The sequence below is a fragment of the Pipistrellus kuhlii genome, unplaced genomic scaffold (genome assembly GCF_014108245.1).
Source record: "Pipistrellus kuhlii isolate mPipKuh1 unplaced genomic scaffold, mPipKuh1.p scaffold_m20_p_60, whole genome shotgun sequence".
NCBI lineage: Eukaryota > Metazoa > Chordata > Mammalia > Chiroptera > Vespertilionidae > Pipistrellus > Pipistrellus kuhlii.
In genome coordinates, this window is record NW_023425563.1 from 1,629,047 (window position 1) to 1,644,881 (window position 15,835).

The 15,835-nt window shown below is 64.8% G+C and overlaps 1 protein-coding gene across 1 annotated transcript; it reads right to left on the reverse strand.

The window, feature by feature from the left end:
* Positions 1–7,057: 7,057 nt before the first annotated feature.
* Positions 7,058–15,555, reverse strand: GATA5 (GATA binding protein 5). The gene is made up of 6 exons (XM_036420051.2): positions 14,988–15,555; positions 13,789–13,964; positions 9,175–9,300; positions 8,689–8,776; positions 8,324–8,451; positions 7,058–8,026 (listed from the first exon to the last, which is right to left on the reverse strand). Exons 1-6 carry the CDS (start codon positions 15,520–15,522, stop codon positions 7,871–7,873), a joined length of 1,209 nt encoding a protein of 402 aa, XP_036275944.1. The 5' UTR covers positions 15,523–15,555; the 3' UTR covers positions 7,058–7,870.
* Positions 15,556–15,835: the final 280 nt, after the last annotated feature.

The following is a 15,835-nucleotide window of genomic DNA, read 5'->3' on the forward strand; positions in this document are numbered from 1 at the left end:
GCCTGCTCGAAGTGACCCTGGGGCTGGAAGTGTGCTGGATGGACTCTATTTGAGTATTTAATGTCCCCTCTCATTCATAAAATAAACAAGGGAGATTTATGTGTGAGTGGCTGTGAGCTCTTGCTGGCACAGGAAACACTCAGAACTTGACGGGGTATGGGGTGGGGGTGGGGGCCGGGGGGCGGGCGGCACTGTCCAGTGATGTGCTGCAGGAAGCGAATGGGCCTAGTATTTCAGTTCGGAGTTAACGGGGCTGGGCTGTGGCGTCCCAAATCTTTCACTAGAAAATCCCGGTGGACGAGCTGCCGTCTGTCAGCTCCGGGTGGGCGGGGATGCCCGCTCCGAGTGCTGGTGATGGAAGGAAGCTCTGTTTTAAGTGTTTTCTGTGTTTGGTGTAGAAGCTTTAGGACAAGCCATTGACTCTTCCAGGAGCCCGTGGCAACTTCAGGCTCCGGCTTCCGCACTGAGACTCAGAGGGGCTCACAGTGGGGCCCACTGCCCCCCACTGGGCCTTGTGGAACCGATGCAGGTGGTCCCTGAGTGAAGACCCCAAAGCCATTCATCAGGTCCCTAGCTCAGCTGAGGAAACCACTCCACCCACTGTGCCCAGACCCATCTGTCTCCCTCCCCCAGCCCTTGACCCTTAGGGTGGCAGACGCGCCAGGGTACCAAGTTCAAGATGGAAACCAGTGCCTGTTCTCCTCAGGGCACCAGTCTCCAGCCCCACTGTTAGGCAGGTCAAGGCTGTGCTCAGTCCCAGGGGCAGACCATGTTGGTGGCCTCAAGCTGGCCAGTGTCCTTGGGTGACTCTGAGCTCTCAGTGGGGATGCTGGGGGGCTCCTGGCTGCCTTGACTCCTCCCAGGGCCCCCTCCCCATTTTGAAACTGTTAGGAGGCTCCAGTGCAAAGGAGAGGGAGGTCCTGGCCTGGGGCCAGCGGTCCTACACAACTAGGCATGAGGGTTTCTGATGTTTCCTTCAGAATCTTCAGAAAACTCACCTGGCTCCCGCCATCCGGGGCAGTCTGCTGTGCCCACTCTGCCTGCCGCCCGCACCCCCTCTTCCTCCATGGGGAGCCCGGCCTCACTGCCCTCGTGGCCGCCAAGTGCTCCTCGGCCCCCGCTGACCCCAGGATCCCCCCACCTGGGGGCCTGTCCAGCAGCATCACGGAGTGGGAAGGGACACAAGCCCTAGGACAGGCCACCAGGAAAGGGGGGCTGTGGCCATCAGACAGAAGGTATGGGGCTCAGGGATTCCAAGTCCAAAGTCAGGGGTTTGTCTCTCTGTGTCTCTAAGTCTGTGTCTCTCAGTGTCTCTGTATATCTCAGAGTCTCTCTGTGTCTCTCTGAGTCTGAGTCTCTCAGTGTCTGTATATCTCAGTGTCTCTCTGTGTCTCTCTGTATCTGCTTCCATCCATCTGGGTCTCTCCATTCCCGGCCTGCCCCTCTCGACCTCATCCCTCCCTCCCTGTCCAGGCACATGGCCTACTGTGGGTCCACCTTGACCTGCCCATTCCTGGCCACCAGAGCCTCAGGGGGTCGAGAGCAAGGGGCCCTGCCCACGCCGAGTTCTGGGTCTTTGCATGTTAGAGGCAGAGACAAGCCAGAACTGGGCGTGGCCATTGTGCAATCTCCAAAATGTTTATATTGAGCAATTTGGCCCATTTTACACATAAGAGACCCACTCGGGAATAATGAGTTCAGAGGTCAGACATGAAGCCCTCAGACCGTGCTAGGGCCTTCTGTCCCTCCATCCTGAATCAGTTCCAAACTCCTGGGAACCAGAACCAGCAGACCCAGCCTGGCCAGTGTCCATGGTCCGGAACCAGCAGACCCAGCCTGGCCAGTGTCCATGGTCCGGAACCAGCAGACCCAGCCTGGCCAGTGTCCATGGTCCGGAACCAGCAGACCCAGCCTGGCCAGTGTCCATGGTCCGGAACCAGCAGACTCAGCCTGGCCAGTGTCCATGGTCCGGAACCAGCAGACCCAGCCTGGCCAGTGTCCATGGTCCGGAACCAGCAGACCCAGCCTGGCCAGTGTCCATGGTCCGGCTGCGTGCTGCCCGCCTGTGGCCACCGGAGTGTGCCCTGCTCTGAAGCCCCTCCAGGGGCCTCTGTCCTTCCCCAGTCCCAAAGGCCATTGTCCAGGTGTGGGAACATCCAGCCCTGCCACACCCTGAACCCGAACAGGCCCCAGCTACCCTGTCCCACTGGCCTCAGGCCTGGAGCCTCAGGGGCTGGGGCCGGGGCCTGCGGCCTGCGCAGAGGGGGAGAGGGGTGATCAGGGACGAGGGAGCAAGAAATGAATATCCCTTCCCAGGGCCCACTGAAGGGTGCCCCTTCTGACCGCATGCACAGGGCAGCACTGCGTGGAGGTGAGAGCCCACCTCCGTCCGGGCCGGGGCAGGACAGCCTCAGGGCTGCCTGCACGCTCCGTTCCTGCAGGAGCAGCTGGGCAGGGTGCCGCTGCCAAGGGCCCGGACGGGTCTCCTCTTCCTCCCTCTCCCATGAATCCCCCCACAAACCCTCCTGGGGGACCTCACTCCACCCGTGTTGTCCCCACACCATGGCAAACGGACAGGGTTGGGGGCTGGCTGGCCCTCGGAGGGGCTGGTCAGCACCCGGCAGCGGGCACAGGCTCCTTGCTCATGCGTGTGTTTCCCGCCCGCTGGCCAGTACTGGCTCTCACAGGGACGCAGCTGTGGCGAGACGGAGCGAGCGTGGGAGCATTATTCTGCGGTCCCAGGTGGACAAGGCCAGGAAGGCCGGGGTGCAGGAGGGACGGGGGAGGGTCCGCTTGGACCGGGTGGACAAGCAGGGCCTGTCTGAAGAGGTGGCCACAGACGGGAAGCGACCAGCCAGGAAGTGCCACTGCTCCACGCGGGGGCTGCCGCCTCCCAGGCTCCTCAGCGGCCAAGCAGAGGGACCCGAGTGTCCGCCTCTGCTGAGCCTCCATGGGAAGGGGCCTATTCGGGTTGTGGCCAGGTCGCCTGCCTGGACCCCACCTGCCCGTCCCAGAGGCCGCCCTCGCCGCCGAGAGGCTGTGCAGCTGACTCGGAGGTGCAGGGGGAAGCTGGCATTGTTCGAGGCTCTTGCCACGCGGTCTTGAAAGGCTCTTGGGACACATCCCCTGCTCTTCTAGGGCACCTAGGCTGTTTCCATGTGCAAGGGCGGCCCAGGAGGGGGCCCGGAGCCGCCTCGCTCGGCCTGGCAGGCGTGTGGGAGAGGCGCGTGGGGGCTCAGCCGGAGTCACACGCGGTCAGTCAGCACAGGCGGGAGGGTCACATGCAGAGCCCAGAGCCCGCCGTGCGTGGAGGCGGACAGTGGCCCCAGCACCAGAGCGTGGACGCAGGTGCTGTGAGGGGGCCTTGAGGCCATGGGGCCACCATGGCTGGAGCCGGCCAAGCACTTGCCGGGCGGCACCTGGGCTCGAGCATTTGGAAGCAGAGAGGCGCCCAGATTTGCATCATGGAAAGTCCGAGCTCCGGGCCAAGGGGGTGGGAGGGGTGGAGGAGGCCCAGCCAGGGGTCTCCTGGGACGGTGAGAGCAGGGCCTAGCTTGGAGGCACAGGTCGGGTGTGACACCAGGCTGGAGGCCCCAGGGACCGCTCCTGGCGGAGGGGCGTCTCCGGCCGCTGGAGGCGGGCGGTGAGAAGAAAGGCTGTGGTGGGAGGCAGAGCCGATTCCTCTGTGCGTCCTGCCCGGAGTCCAATGCAGAGGCCTGGTCTGGCTCCGTCCCCCACCGCCCTCTCCCTCCCCCAGGCCCAGTGCAGCCAGACACTGTCCACCAGCGGTGCCGAGAGCCCTTTATCAGATAATAAATAAGTCGGCTGGAGCCGTCCATGTCAACATCTTGGCGGGCCTCGCAGGGCATTGCAGGGGGGCTGCCTGCGGGCTCCGCGTGGCCGTTGAGGGCTAGCCACCCCCACCCAGGCTCCGCTGGGCCCGCCGGGCTCTGCCGGCTGGGCGTGGGTGACAGACAGGCACCACAGCCTCCCAACTATGGGGCCCAGCCCCACCCCTCTGGTCTCATCTGCCAGAAAGGGTCCATGTGGGGGCAGGCACCCAGGGGAGCCCCATCAGCCTCTTTGGGCTCCACAGGCCACACCGCAGCCCCTGAGGGCCACACACTCCCCTGGGCTTGCAGCAAAGGAAAGAGCCGTGAGGGAGCGGGAGGACACCACTCCTGCCCTGAGGCACTGGTCTCCCATCCAGTGCCAGCGTGTCCCCAGGACGGGGCTCCTTCGTCACTCCCGCCTGGCCCTGAGCGCCCGGGGCTTCCAGCCCCTTCTGCCTCGAGCGAGCGCCTGTGCCCTAGTCCCGGCCCACAGAGGCGCTGGGGCCTGGGCACTGCTGGCCGGAGGGGCCCCTCATCAGGTGCTCCTCTGAGGGCCCAGGGGCAAATGTGCACCCTGCGTGCAGCCAGCATACTGCTGACCCGCAGCAAGGCGGGCGGAAACAGGGTGAGCATCACCCCCGACCCATCATCAAGGACGAGCACGTGCGTGTGTGTGTGTGTGTGTGTGTGTGTGTGTGTGTGTGAAGTGGGGAGGGTAGGGAGGACAGGGGGGGGGAGCGGGGAGAGGATGCTTCTGCCTCAAGGACCGAGCCTGCAGGAGTGTCCCTGGGACATATATGGCGGCTGCCCTGCAGCTGGAGTGCAGCCACCCAGGGCTGGAGGATGGGAAAAGGGCACCTCAACATGGTTCTGATTTAAGACTCTGATGAGGGCCTGGTGTACCCCTTCCTATGCCCTGTGCTCACTGCAGGGCCTCCCCTGCCCCAGGCACCAGGGCGGGCCCGGGGGGGGGGGACCCTCGGTGGACTCTAGGATGCAGATGGGCCGGGCCAGGCGCCCCTCCTCGGGCACCCTGGCAGAGAGGCTGGAGGTGAGGTGGGTGCAGGCAGCAGTGCCCATGAGGTGGCCTTTCCATCCTGTCACCGTGATAAGTGGCCAGGCTGCAGCCTGCCAGCCAGTTCCGGTTGTTGTGCCCCATGGGCAGAGCCTCGGGGGCTGTAGCGGAAGAAGGGCTGCAGGAAGGGGGTGCCCAGCAGCTATATTAAGGCTCTGCCCCCGGAGGCACTCAGGGAGAAAGGCCTAAATTTAGCAGCAACGCCACACCCAGAGGTGGGCCCAGCCCCCCCCCCCCCCCCCCGCACGTCCTAAAAATGACAGAAAGAGGTGGGAGAGACGGCTTCTTCCTCCCCCCCCCCCAACCCACCCCTGCGTCTGTGGAGACCCCGCCCCACTGCCCCCTCCAGGAAGCCTCTGGTTGGCCAGTGTGAGTGCTGCCTCCAATCCTGGGGACTCCAGGGCCAGGCCCAGGCCCGTGCGGTGCGTGGCTTACAGACCAGGGCACCTCCCTGCCTGCAGATGGAGAACAGGTTCCGACGGAAGCCACCGGCTCCTGGTGGCAGCACTGGGCCGTGAGGGCGCTCTGCAATCCCCCCACATCTGGGCCCTCACGTGGGCCTTGCTGCTGGCCTCATCCTCGCGCTCCTGGTGCCTCAGTTCCTCCCATCAAGTGCCCACCCATTGAAGGGGGAAGGCAAGGGATGGGCCGGACAGGGCAGAGCTTCCCTTTGAGGGGGAGGGGAGGCTGGATGAGGAAATGGGAGCCCCTTTTTCGATGCCTCAGTTTCCTCACCGGGAACAGTCTCAGACAACTGTGGACATGGAGACGAGAAGGCAGCCAGCTCTCTCTAGCAGCGATCTCACCTCTGGCCTCCAGGCAGGGGCACCTGGGCACAGCTCTAAGGCACTGCTTGCTGCCACCTCTCCCATCAGTCTGCTTGTGGGAAGTGCTGCCTGTGAGCTGCCACACTGACCTGCCACGAGGGGCCTCTTCTGCAGCCGGGCACTGGCCGTGCAGTTCCCTATGCCAGTGGTCGCCAACCTTTTGGACCTCTCGGACCACCAGGGGTCTGCAGACCAGCGCTTGGCGACCGCTGCCCTACGGGCACTGCAGCGGGGGCTGCGCTGTGGCCCAGGCCCTGCACAGCTGTGTGAGAGGAATGCCCGGCAGCCCCGAAGCATTCTGTTTATGAGCATCATCCATGCTGCAGGCGCCCCCCAGGGCCCTTGCGAGACTCAAGGTGGCCAGTGATGTCCACCAGGCTGCCCCCTGGGATGTATTCTGAAAGGGATGGTCTGAATGTTGGACTTGTTGGTGTGAGGCTGGGAAATTCCACAGGTGACAGAGACAGGAAGGCAAAATCAAGGTCTTTATTTTATATACCAGGGGCCTGGTGAACAAAATCCGTGCACTGGGAAGGGGTCCCTCAGCCCAGCCTGCCCCCTCTCACATACTGGGAGCCCTCAGGGGATGTCCTACTGATGGCTTAGGCCCACTTGCCCAATGGCAGCAGACCTAAGCCGCAGTCTGGCCTCCCTTTATGGGAGGCGACCCGGCTGAATAGGGGAAGGCCAGCCCCATCACCCCACTGCTGCAGCCACTGCCAGTCACTGCGGCCACCAAGGTGTTTTCATCAACACGGACTGCAGTCCCTTCACCATGAAAAAATGACAACTTTCTTCAAGCATTTTCAATACCTGTCTTTCATAGGATATGGTATTTCTTTCTTTTTCTTTTTCTCCTCACCTGAGGATATGTTTCCATTGATTTTTCCCCCCTTCCCTCCGATCACAGGCTCGGCCCCTTCCCAAGCCTAAAGCCTCTGTCCGATGGCCAGCTTGGAGTGACCTGAGTGCTGAGGAGGTTTCCGGGACCCAGGTATGTATGCTAATTAACTGGCATCTTTGTTGGATTAATTTGCATACTCAATCTGATTGGCTGTGGGCATAGTGGAAGTATGATCAATTTACACATTTCTCTAGTATTAGGTAAGATTTCTTATGGCCTCACTTGTCTTTAAAAAAAGAAAAGAAAGTGGGTTGACCTCCAAGGGCAGCTACAAGTGAGCGGACGCTCTGGAAGCTGGTGCCAGGGTGGCCGCAGAGGCTGGCTTGCAACTCTCAGTCGGCTCCCTGTTTAAAAGCTGTTGAGTCAAGTTGGGAGTTGGGGAAAGAAGCTTTCAATCAGAAGACTTTACATTGTTTTAAAATTCCAGTTCTGGCTTCCCTGAAAAACTCAGAGGCCTTGTTGGTTCAAGTAGCTTCTGGGCACAAGTGCCGGGGTCCTCGGCAGGGCGTGCCCCATCAGCTGTGGGCAGAGCTGTGTCCAGCTGGCAGGACCAACTTCACCCCCCGCCTGCGAAGGGCTTTGCAGGAGAAAGGGAGTGATATGGCCAGGGGACGGCAGGCCAGCCCGGATGGCGCTCCTCCCACCAGCAGCCCATGGGTGGGAACGGGCTCAGGTCCTGCACTCTGCCCGTCAGAGATGCTCACACACAGGTTCACGCAGAACAAGGTCTTTGCTGGACTGGGAGGGGCAGGGCTTCCCCGGTGTGGGGAGGGGGAAGGAAGGTGGCACGTGCACGGGCTGCACACCTGCCCCTGGCAGTCCTCCGCTCGGAGGAGGGGCGACTTCCTGGCCTTGGCCGTTCCATCTGTGATCCTGGTTTCACAACAAAAGGTTGAGTTTTTCCCAACAGCTATCACCTGTGAACATGGAGGTGGCGAGTGTTGACAACAGAATTCAGGTTGGCGGTAGACACCCCTGGTCAGAGTGGTGTGGAGCCTCGTGCAGCTTGGGGGTCCCTTATTGTGGGGGGCACGAGCCTCTGTCCCCAAGGCCTTCTCTCCACTCCGGGGCCTGACTGCCATCTGCCCAGGCTTCTCCGCCACCTGCCCAGCCCCTCGAGGTCCTGCTGGCTGCTGTCTCTCCTGCGGGTGGCCTGGCGGGTGGCCGGTGGGCTGTCCCTTGTGCTGGAGCAACGCAGGTCACGAGGTGGGTCTGGTGGGTGACTGGGAATCTAGGCCAAGGCCAGTGCACACCAGGCCTCCTGGTGCAGGGCCCCTCCCAGGCCGGCCTGGGAGCCCAGGGCCATGGAGGGGAGGGGGAAGTCCTCAGGCTCGAATTTGAACTCCAAGTGACTGGAGGCCAGGGGGCCGTCCACCTGGCTGGAGGCCTGCAGGGAGGACAGGGGGTGTGAATTCAGGAACCCAGGCTGTCAGGTGGGGTTGCGGGGTCAGGAAGCCTCCTGAATGGAGAGGGGGACCTCTCCTGAGTGTCGACATGACGACCCACGCGGGGCTCTCAGCCCGCATCTAACTCAGGTCGACCCTCCGTACCAACGGCCAGCTGTGCGGCCAGCCCTGAGCTCCCAGGAGAGGCCTGCAGGGGCCCTGGCCTGGCCAGGAGTCAGGCTTCCCTGAGGAGGTGCCGGGAGCCAGCTCTGGGCACCCACCCCACCCATATGCCTTACCTGGGTGGCGACACAGGGCCCAGAGCAAGTAGGGGATGCCAGGCTGGGCTTGGGTGTCAAAGTGGCCGCTGAGCTCTCAGGGATGGGGAGGGAGGATGGCCGGGAGGCAGTGGCGTTCCCTGGGCACCCTGGGAGGAAAGGTGGCCGTTTATAGAAGCTGCCACCTAGCCCGTCCCTCCCGCAGCTGGAGCCACCCGGGACGGGTGGGGACAATGTCTGCTCCAGACATGTCAGTCCCTATGTGGGACGGTGAGCTACTCCAGGCAGCTCCGCAGGGACCACAGGCCCCATCGGAGGGGCTGGGAGCGACTAGTGGCTGGTGGTCCAGGCTCCCACCCGGTACCCGGCGGGCCCTGGCCCGGCACCTGAGGAGTCCTTGGTCTTGGCAACATTCTTAGGCTTCCGCTTCCGAGTCTGGATGCTTTCCTTCTTCATCGCCAGCGGCCGGGGCACCTGGCAGAGACATGCAGGTGGGCGGCGGGTCCCTCTCCCTGCTCAGGCCTGGGCCCCGCCGTAGTCTCAGCCCTGCCCAGGCAGGAGCTAACGCGTCCTCAGCCCACTGGGCGAGCTGCCTGCCCACCCAGCCTCCCGGAGCCAGCAGGGCCAGGGGGACCCTGGGGTGCAGAGGCCAGCTAAGTGTCCAGCTCCTGCCCCTGGCTGATGGCGGTGAGAGCACCACCGTCTGCACAATGGGCTCCATGTGTGCACCGCCAGCCCCAGCCCCACCCCCACCTCGTCCCTCCCCAGCCCCTGGTCCCTAAGTGCCAGGAAGGCTGGTCAAGTGATCCCACTGGGGATCCCTGTCCCGCTCAGGCTCAGCAGCCCTCAGCCTCCCACCCCTGCCCACTCACCCCGTGCAGCTTGGTGTAGAGCCCGCAGGCGTTGCACACGGGCTCGCCCTCCGCGCTGCGCCGCCACAGGGTGGTGGTGGTCGTGTGGCAGTTGGTGCAGCAGAGGCCGGCCCGGCGGGTGGAGGACTGCGGAGGGGGAGGCCGGTGAGACCCGGGGCGGGGCCACGGCTCTGGCTGCTGGGCGAGGCTCAGCGGGAGGGGATGGCAGTGGACTCGGACTGACCGGCAGCCAGGCCTGGCCCACGTGGGGCCGCCGAGGTGTTGTGAGGTGTCCTGGACTCCATGCCCCATGAGCCTGGCACAGGCCCCTTCACTTTGGGCCTCAGTTTCCCCATCAGTGGAACGGGTGTGATACCAGATCCACCGCAGGATGCTGTGGGGCTAGGAGCTCATGAAGACCCCGCACTTCTACGGTGGAGTGGCACCTCCAGGCCCAGGCTGGTCCCCTGGGCACCTGCCTCCCAGCACCTGGGACTCAGCATGGATGGAAGTCAGCAACTCTCCACTGGACAGCGGGCCAAGGAACCGGTGTCAGTGTGCCTCATTCAGAGCAAGACTGGGCCCATCCGGAACCTTCCAAAGGCACGTGTCCTCACGTGTCCCAGCAGAGCTGACCCCCAAGCCTGCAGGTCCATATCCGACAGGGGACCCCAACCCTCCCTATGCTTAGGTGCCTGACGGGGCCCAGACAGCACTAACTCCAGGGATCCTGAGCGAGCAGGCTGTTTGAGCCTCAGGAATGGGACCTAATGGGGGCAGAGAGATCTGAGGGGCCCTCCCACCAGTCACCTCTCTCAGCACAGACTGCCTGACTTACATTTTGGTTTGGATGGAGTCTTGCCCGGGAGCTCCAGATGCTCTGTTTCAGGCCCAGGGCCCCCAAAGGTACCTCGAACCTGAAGCCCTTCCCCGCATCCCAGCACCACCCCTCCCCAGCTACCTGCCCGCAGACTTGTCCTGGGGAGCTGCTCTCTCCTCACCAGCCACTGCCTCAGATGCCCCCGAACTTGTCCCTCCTCTCCTCCGCTTGCACTGCCCGGCCTGGGCCCCGTGCGGCCAGGCCAGCTTAGGCCACATGGCTACGGAAGCCCACGAGGACCCCATATAGGAGGCATGCCCCCTCCTGGGTGTTGTCCAGTCCAGGACCCAGCCCGAGGGCAACCAAGAGCCTGCCGAACCAAGCCACAGAGGAATCTGGCCTGGTGGGGTAGGGGTCAGCAGACAGGGCCAGCCTCAGTTTCCCCACCTGTCAGCAGTCTCTAGAATCCTTCCTTCCGCAATGACTGCGGGAGCAGCCTTGTTGACTTCCCCCAGGCTGTGGTCAGCAGACAAGGCGCAGACCCTGTGAACTGCCTCTCCTCCGGCAGAGGCCACAGCTGCTCGCGCCCAGGGAGCAGCTGCTTTTACTGGGCACCAGGGCTTCCCCCTGCCTGCCCCGCGGGTGCGGGGAGCTGTGCACACAGAAGGTGCCTGCGTGCAGGGCACATACACAAGGACCAGCCCCCCAAAGCGTGCGACCCAGCCTCCCTCTCTGGGAGTGGGAGGGGACACCGGGAAGCTGCATCTGAAATCCCTACAGTGAGCACACATCCAAGTTGAGAAATTGGAGATTAAATTAAAATTAAGAAAATAGGGGGGGGAAAACATGAAAAAAATCCAAAGTATTTGCTCATTGATCTTGTCCTCTCACTAGACTCAGTTCACAGAGGGGAAACTGAGGCTGAGAGGCCCTGAGGGGCCATGTGCCCTCAGGTGGGCAGAACCACCTCCCTGGGCAGGACACAGGGGGGACTGAGCCTCCACCACCTGCCTCCCGGGGCCCAGCTGCGGCCACCCCCAGGCCTGGTTGCCCACGCTGCCTCCCCGGCGCTGCTTTCTGATTGGCCCGTTGTTTCCGGGTGAAGTGAGGCCTAAAGGCGGGGCAGCCATGGCAGTCAGCGGGCAGCACTCCCCACGAGGAGGGCACTCTGGGGGAAATCAGCCTCAGGTCACAGGTGCGTGCAGCAGCCCCCCAAAAGGCTCCCATCTCGGAGGGGGAGACATACGTGGGGGACATTAGCCTGATAAGCTCGTGTCCCTGTTGCTCAGGGCAGGCTTCTTGGGGACCAGAGCCTGCGAGGCCGGCTGTACACCGGCCATGAGCAGTCAGAGCCCCAGGCAAGGGCCCATTTCCTCAGCGGAGGACGCCGGGCCCACGGCGCCGGCCGCGAACCGGAGCAGGCACCGGGCTGCCACAGGCCCTGGCCCTGGCCCCGGCTCCAATGCCCAGGAGGGGCACCTGGGGCTGCAGAGAGCCTGGCCCGGCAGCAGGCAGCCGCGGAGCCCGCAGGGCCGGAGAACCACGCAACTATCCGCCCTGTTTACACTGATGGAGACCTCAGGCCAAAGGTGCTCCCGCCTGCCAGTGACTGCGGAGGCACCTGGGAGGCAGTCTGCAGGGAGTCTGGTGTTACTGCCACATCCTGTGTTCTTGGCGACAAGCTTCTAGGGTGTTTGCAGTCACTTAAAAGAAGGGCAGGACAAGTTTTTCCTGGGGAGCCCCTCCTGGGACTTCAGGTCTGGCCACACTCGGGGACAGTGAGACCCTGGAGCGGGGGAAGCTGGGGCCATGGGTCCAGCCCCAGCATGGCGGGAGCCATGTGGCTCAAGCTCAGGGCCCAGGACTCTCTGAGAGTCTCGGTTTCCACACTGGCCTGGCCCTGCCGGGACCGGCCACAGGGCAAGCATCGGGGCCGCCCTCCGTGAACGCCAGGCAGGAATCCCAAAGTGAGCCAGTGAACCGCTAAGGTGCTGCCTGGGGAGGGACGGTAAGCCCGCTGCCCCTGCCCCGCTTGAGAAACATTCCTGGGTGTGCTCCACACTCAGATCTGCTGGGCCTGGACATGGCCGCCAGGCTGCGCACCCTCCGGGGCCCAGGCCTTCGGGAGGTGAGCGGACTCCAGGGCTCTGCCCCTAGCGGCATCCTAAGTGCCCTGGGTCCCCAGACCAGCGAGCAGGCCTCACCGGGCCGGGTGCCAGGCAGCCGGCTCACAGAGCCAGCCGAGGCCGAAGCGCTCGGCCGAGCTGTCCGGGCTGGCCTTTACCAACGGCGTGGGGACGGTTCCTGAACTCATCGCCAGGGGCCTGGGCCAGGAGCCCCAGGACGGGGGCGGGGGCTCAGCGTGAGGGGGACACGGGGACCCTGTGGGCAGTCCTGGACTGTACTCAGGGTCTGCCACAGCCTCCGCCCGAGCCCCAGACTGGACAGGCTGCGTGTGCAGGGCTCTGGCTGTTGTGTGGATAACCATCTCAACGCTTAGCTGGCAGCCGTGCCTGCCCACCCCAAAGTCAGGGGTTTCCTGCTGGGACGTGAGCCCTCTAAAGGGTGAGGGCATCATCTTGTCCCGATGACCAGTGTGTCCTTGGCACCTAGTCCGGGGCCTGGCAAAGAGAGAGGAGGGTTGGCTGCTGCTTGGGGTCAGGAGGTCCTGGATAGGGTCCCCCCGGTACTTTCCCTTCTCAGCCTGCTCCCCTCAGTGAGGGACACCAGAGACAGGCGGTACAGCACACCAGGCGGTGGGGGTAATGAATGCAGGGGCAGAGACGAGACTGTGGGGTGATGGGGACTCTAAGGAGCCCCATCTCTCTGAGAGGCACAGTGTGAGTGGAGGAAGGTTGGGGGACTCACAGAGCCCCAACTCCAGGCCAGAACAGAGGGTGCAAACAGCGGCTTCCCTGCTGCTTCCCACCTGCCAGTCTGGGGCTCGGGCGGAGGATGGCCTGATGCTCCTGTAGCCGCTTCGGTTTCCAGTAAAGGCCTGCGGCTGAAACCCCCCGCCCTCCTAGCCCCGAATGGCAACTGTGCCGGCTGGCTGGGCCACCCCACAGTGTCGGCCAGGGACCAGCCCCCTCCACCCCTGCCAGGGCCTGCACCAGAACCGGCCAGAACTGGCCAGAACCGGATGACTGACCCTGACAGGACTCATATCAGCGTTAGACCAGAAGGCTGGACCCCTCCAGACCTCGTCAGGAGCCGCTGGCAGTGCTACCGAGAGCTCGAAACACACGCAGTCCCTTCCACTTACAGTCACGCGAACACCAGCATTTGCCTGTGAGCTGTACAGCGCACAGTAACTACCCCTTTGCTCGGCTTCTGGAGCCTGCCTTGCCTGGGGCAAAAGTCCGGCTCCCAGCCCCCAGCTCCCACCAGGCCCCGGCAGAAGGAACCAAAAGTGAAAACAAGATTTGTCCAGAGAACCGAACAACCAACAGCCGAAGCCCTGCTCTGGTCCCTCTCTCAGGATGGGGGAGAAACTGCTCCCCAAAGGGACCGCGACCCAACGCCGCTGCTGTGTCCCCCAACGCAGCACCCACACACAGCACCCAGCTTCCCCTGCAACCCACGCAGGTCCCCTTGGGCCCCCACCACCTGGTCAGACAAGAAGCTTGGCACCCCAGTCGCCCTCAAAGCCACAGGGCTGAGCCCCAGCAGGCCGTCCCTACCCAGGGCGGGAGACAGCAGACCCCACCAAATCCCTTCCCGCCATAGCAGCGGGGAGGGCGTCACCCTCGGGGCATCCCCAGAACGCAGCACCGGGGCTGGACTCCCGGCTGCCTGGCTGGGCCCACACTCACCAGGCGCTTCTGGGGCCGCACCAGCGGCCGGTTGACTCCGTTCATCTTGTGGTAGAGGCCGCAGGCGTTGCACAGGTAGTGCCCGGTGCCGTCCCGGCGCCAGAGCGGAGTGGACAGGGCCCCGCAGTTGACACACTCGCGACCCTCGCCAGGGAACTCCTCCACGAAGTCAGGCACTGCGGGCACAGGCAGCTCATGGGCCCGGCCGTCCCTCCCCGGCACTCTGGGCGTCTGCAGCACTTTCCCAAACTTTTAAAAATTGTGCCTTAAGTTTGTTTTATTATAAATATACTTTATCTAGTTTTAAATCCATATGCAGAAACGTTGGTGTGGATTTAAAACACTCCTTAGGGTTGGTTTTATAAGCTGGGGAAGGCTTCATAATTAAACGTCCGGGAGGAAAACAGGGAGCTGCCCCCAGCCCCCAGCCGGGTCCAGCTCCAGGGCCTGTGGTTTCCACCCCTGAGGAGGCAGAGGGGCCTGGGGGGGCCTGTCCTGCTCAAAGCGGCAGCCCAGGGGCCAGCTCTCCGGTCCTACAAGGAGCAGGGCCTGCCAGCTTAGCCGTGGTGGCAACTTGGGGAGGCCAATCGGCGCAGCCTACAGGGCCTCCGGGGCCGCGGAACTCGGCACAGGCCTCCGGGTCCGCGGGCGGGGCGGGGCAGGGACCGATCCGCGCTGGGCGGTGGGCGCTGGGGACCGCTTCCTGCGCCCAGGAGGCGGCGGCGCCGAGGGCCGGTCTGGGCTGAGGCTGGCGGCGGGAGGTTTGGGCTGAGGGGTCGGCACACCGGCGCCTGGGTTTCGTTCGGGCGGCCCGGGGTGAGAGGTGTCCCGCCCTGACCCCACACGGCGGAGGGTCTCGGGTGCGGGCCTGGAAGCCGGTAACCCGTCCGGCCGGGAAGAACCAGATCCTCACTGGGAGGAACGAGTCACAGCCCAAATAAGCGGGCGTTCGGAACCTTATAAAACCACCGCCAAAGCCTCTCAGAGACGCTCAGCGGCGGCTCAGCGGGCACCTCCGATCGCCGCTGCTGTGCGGAAGGCAGAGCCTTCTCCCGCGGTGTGAAAGCTCAGCCGCTCCGCGGCGAGGAGGCCGCAGAGGCTGCCTGGCGGGTCCCAGGCCGGGTCCCGGGAACGCTCTGCATTTCGTAGGGTGCGGGTTGCACTCCGGACCCCAGGGGCTGCCCCAGCCCCGCACTCACCCACGGCGGCTCTGCGGCCCGGAAGGCCGGCCGGGCGGCCCTGCAGGCTGTGCAGGACGCTGCCCTCGAAGGGTCCGGAGGCCCAGGGCGGCGCCACCTCGGGGCTCACGTAGGCCGGGTACGCGGCGGGGTACGCGGCGCCCACGGGTCGCCCGAGCGGGGCCGGGTACGGGTCGCGGGCCTGCAGCGCGCCGGGGTAGGCGCCGTCCCTGCCGCCCGCGCCACCGCAGCCCGGCGCCGGGGGGCCGTGCGCGAAGGAGAAGGCGGCGGCCCCGGGCTGCGAGGCCGTTGTGCGCGGGCTGCCGGAGGCGAAGGCCACCGGGGCCGCCGGGGCCGCCTGCGCCCACCCGGGGTGTGCGGCCAGCGCGGAGGGCTGCGCGCCCGGCTCGCGCGCCGGCAGGTAGGGCAGCATGGAGGGGACGCGCGCCGGCGGCACGAACACCGGGGAGCCGGCGCCCGGCGCGTGCAGGAAGGCGCCGGGGTCCGCGTAGGGGGCCTGACCGGAGCTGGGGGCCAAGGCCAGGCTCTGGAACATCCTCCCGGAGCTGGCCGGACCTGCGGGGAGAGGGAGGCGTGAGGGCGTCGCGGTGGCTTTGCACCTCCCTCCGCCGCGGCCCGCGCTCCAGCCCGCAGGTGCGGCAGCGCGTCCCGAGTCCTGGCCACGGTCGTCTCAGGGGCCAGCCTGGCCCACTGGCGCCGGAGCGCCAAGCTCACCTCCTCCGCCTGGGCTCTCGGACCCGGGGCGGGCTCCGAGAGAGGGCCGGCACGTCCCGCCGAAGGGTGCGGACCTGGCCGCCGGCCCGCGCTGGGAGAGGGCGCCCGGCCGCGGAGCAGCCTCACCGGCTCGC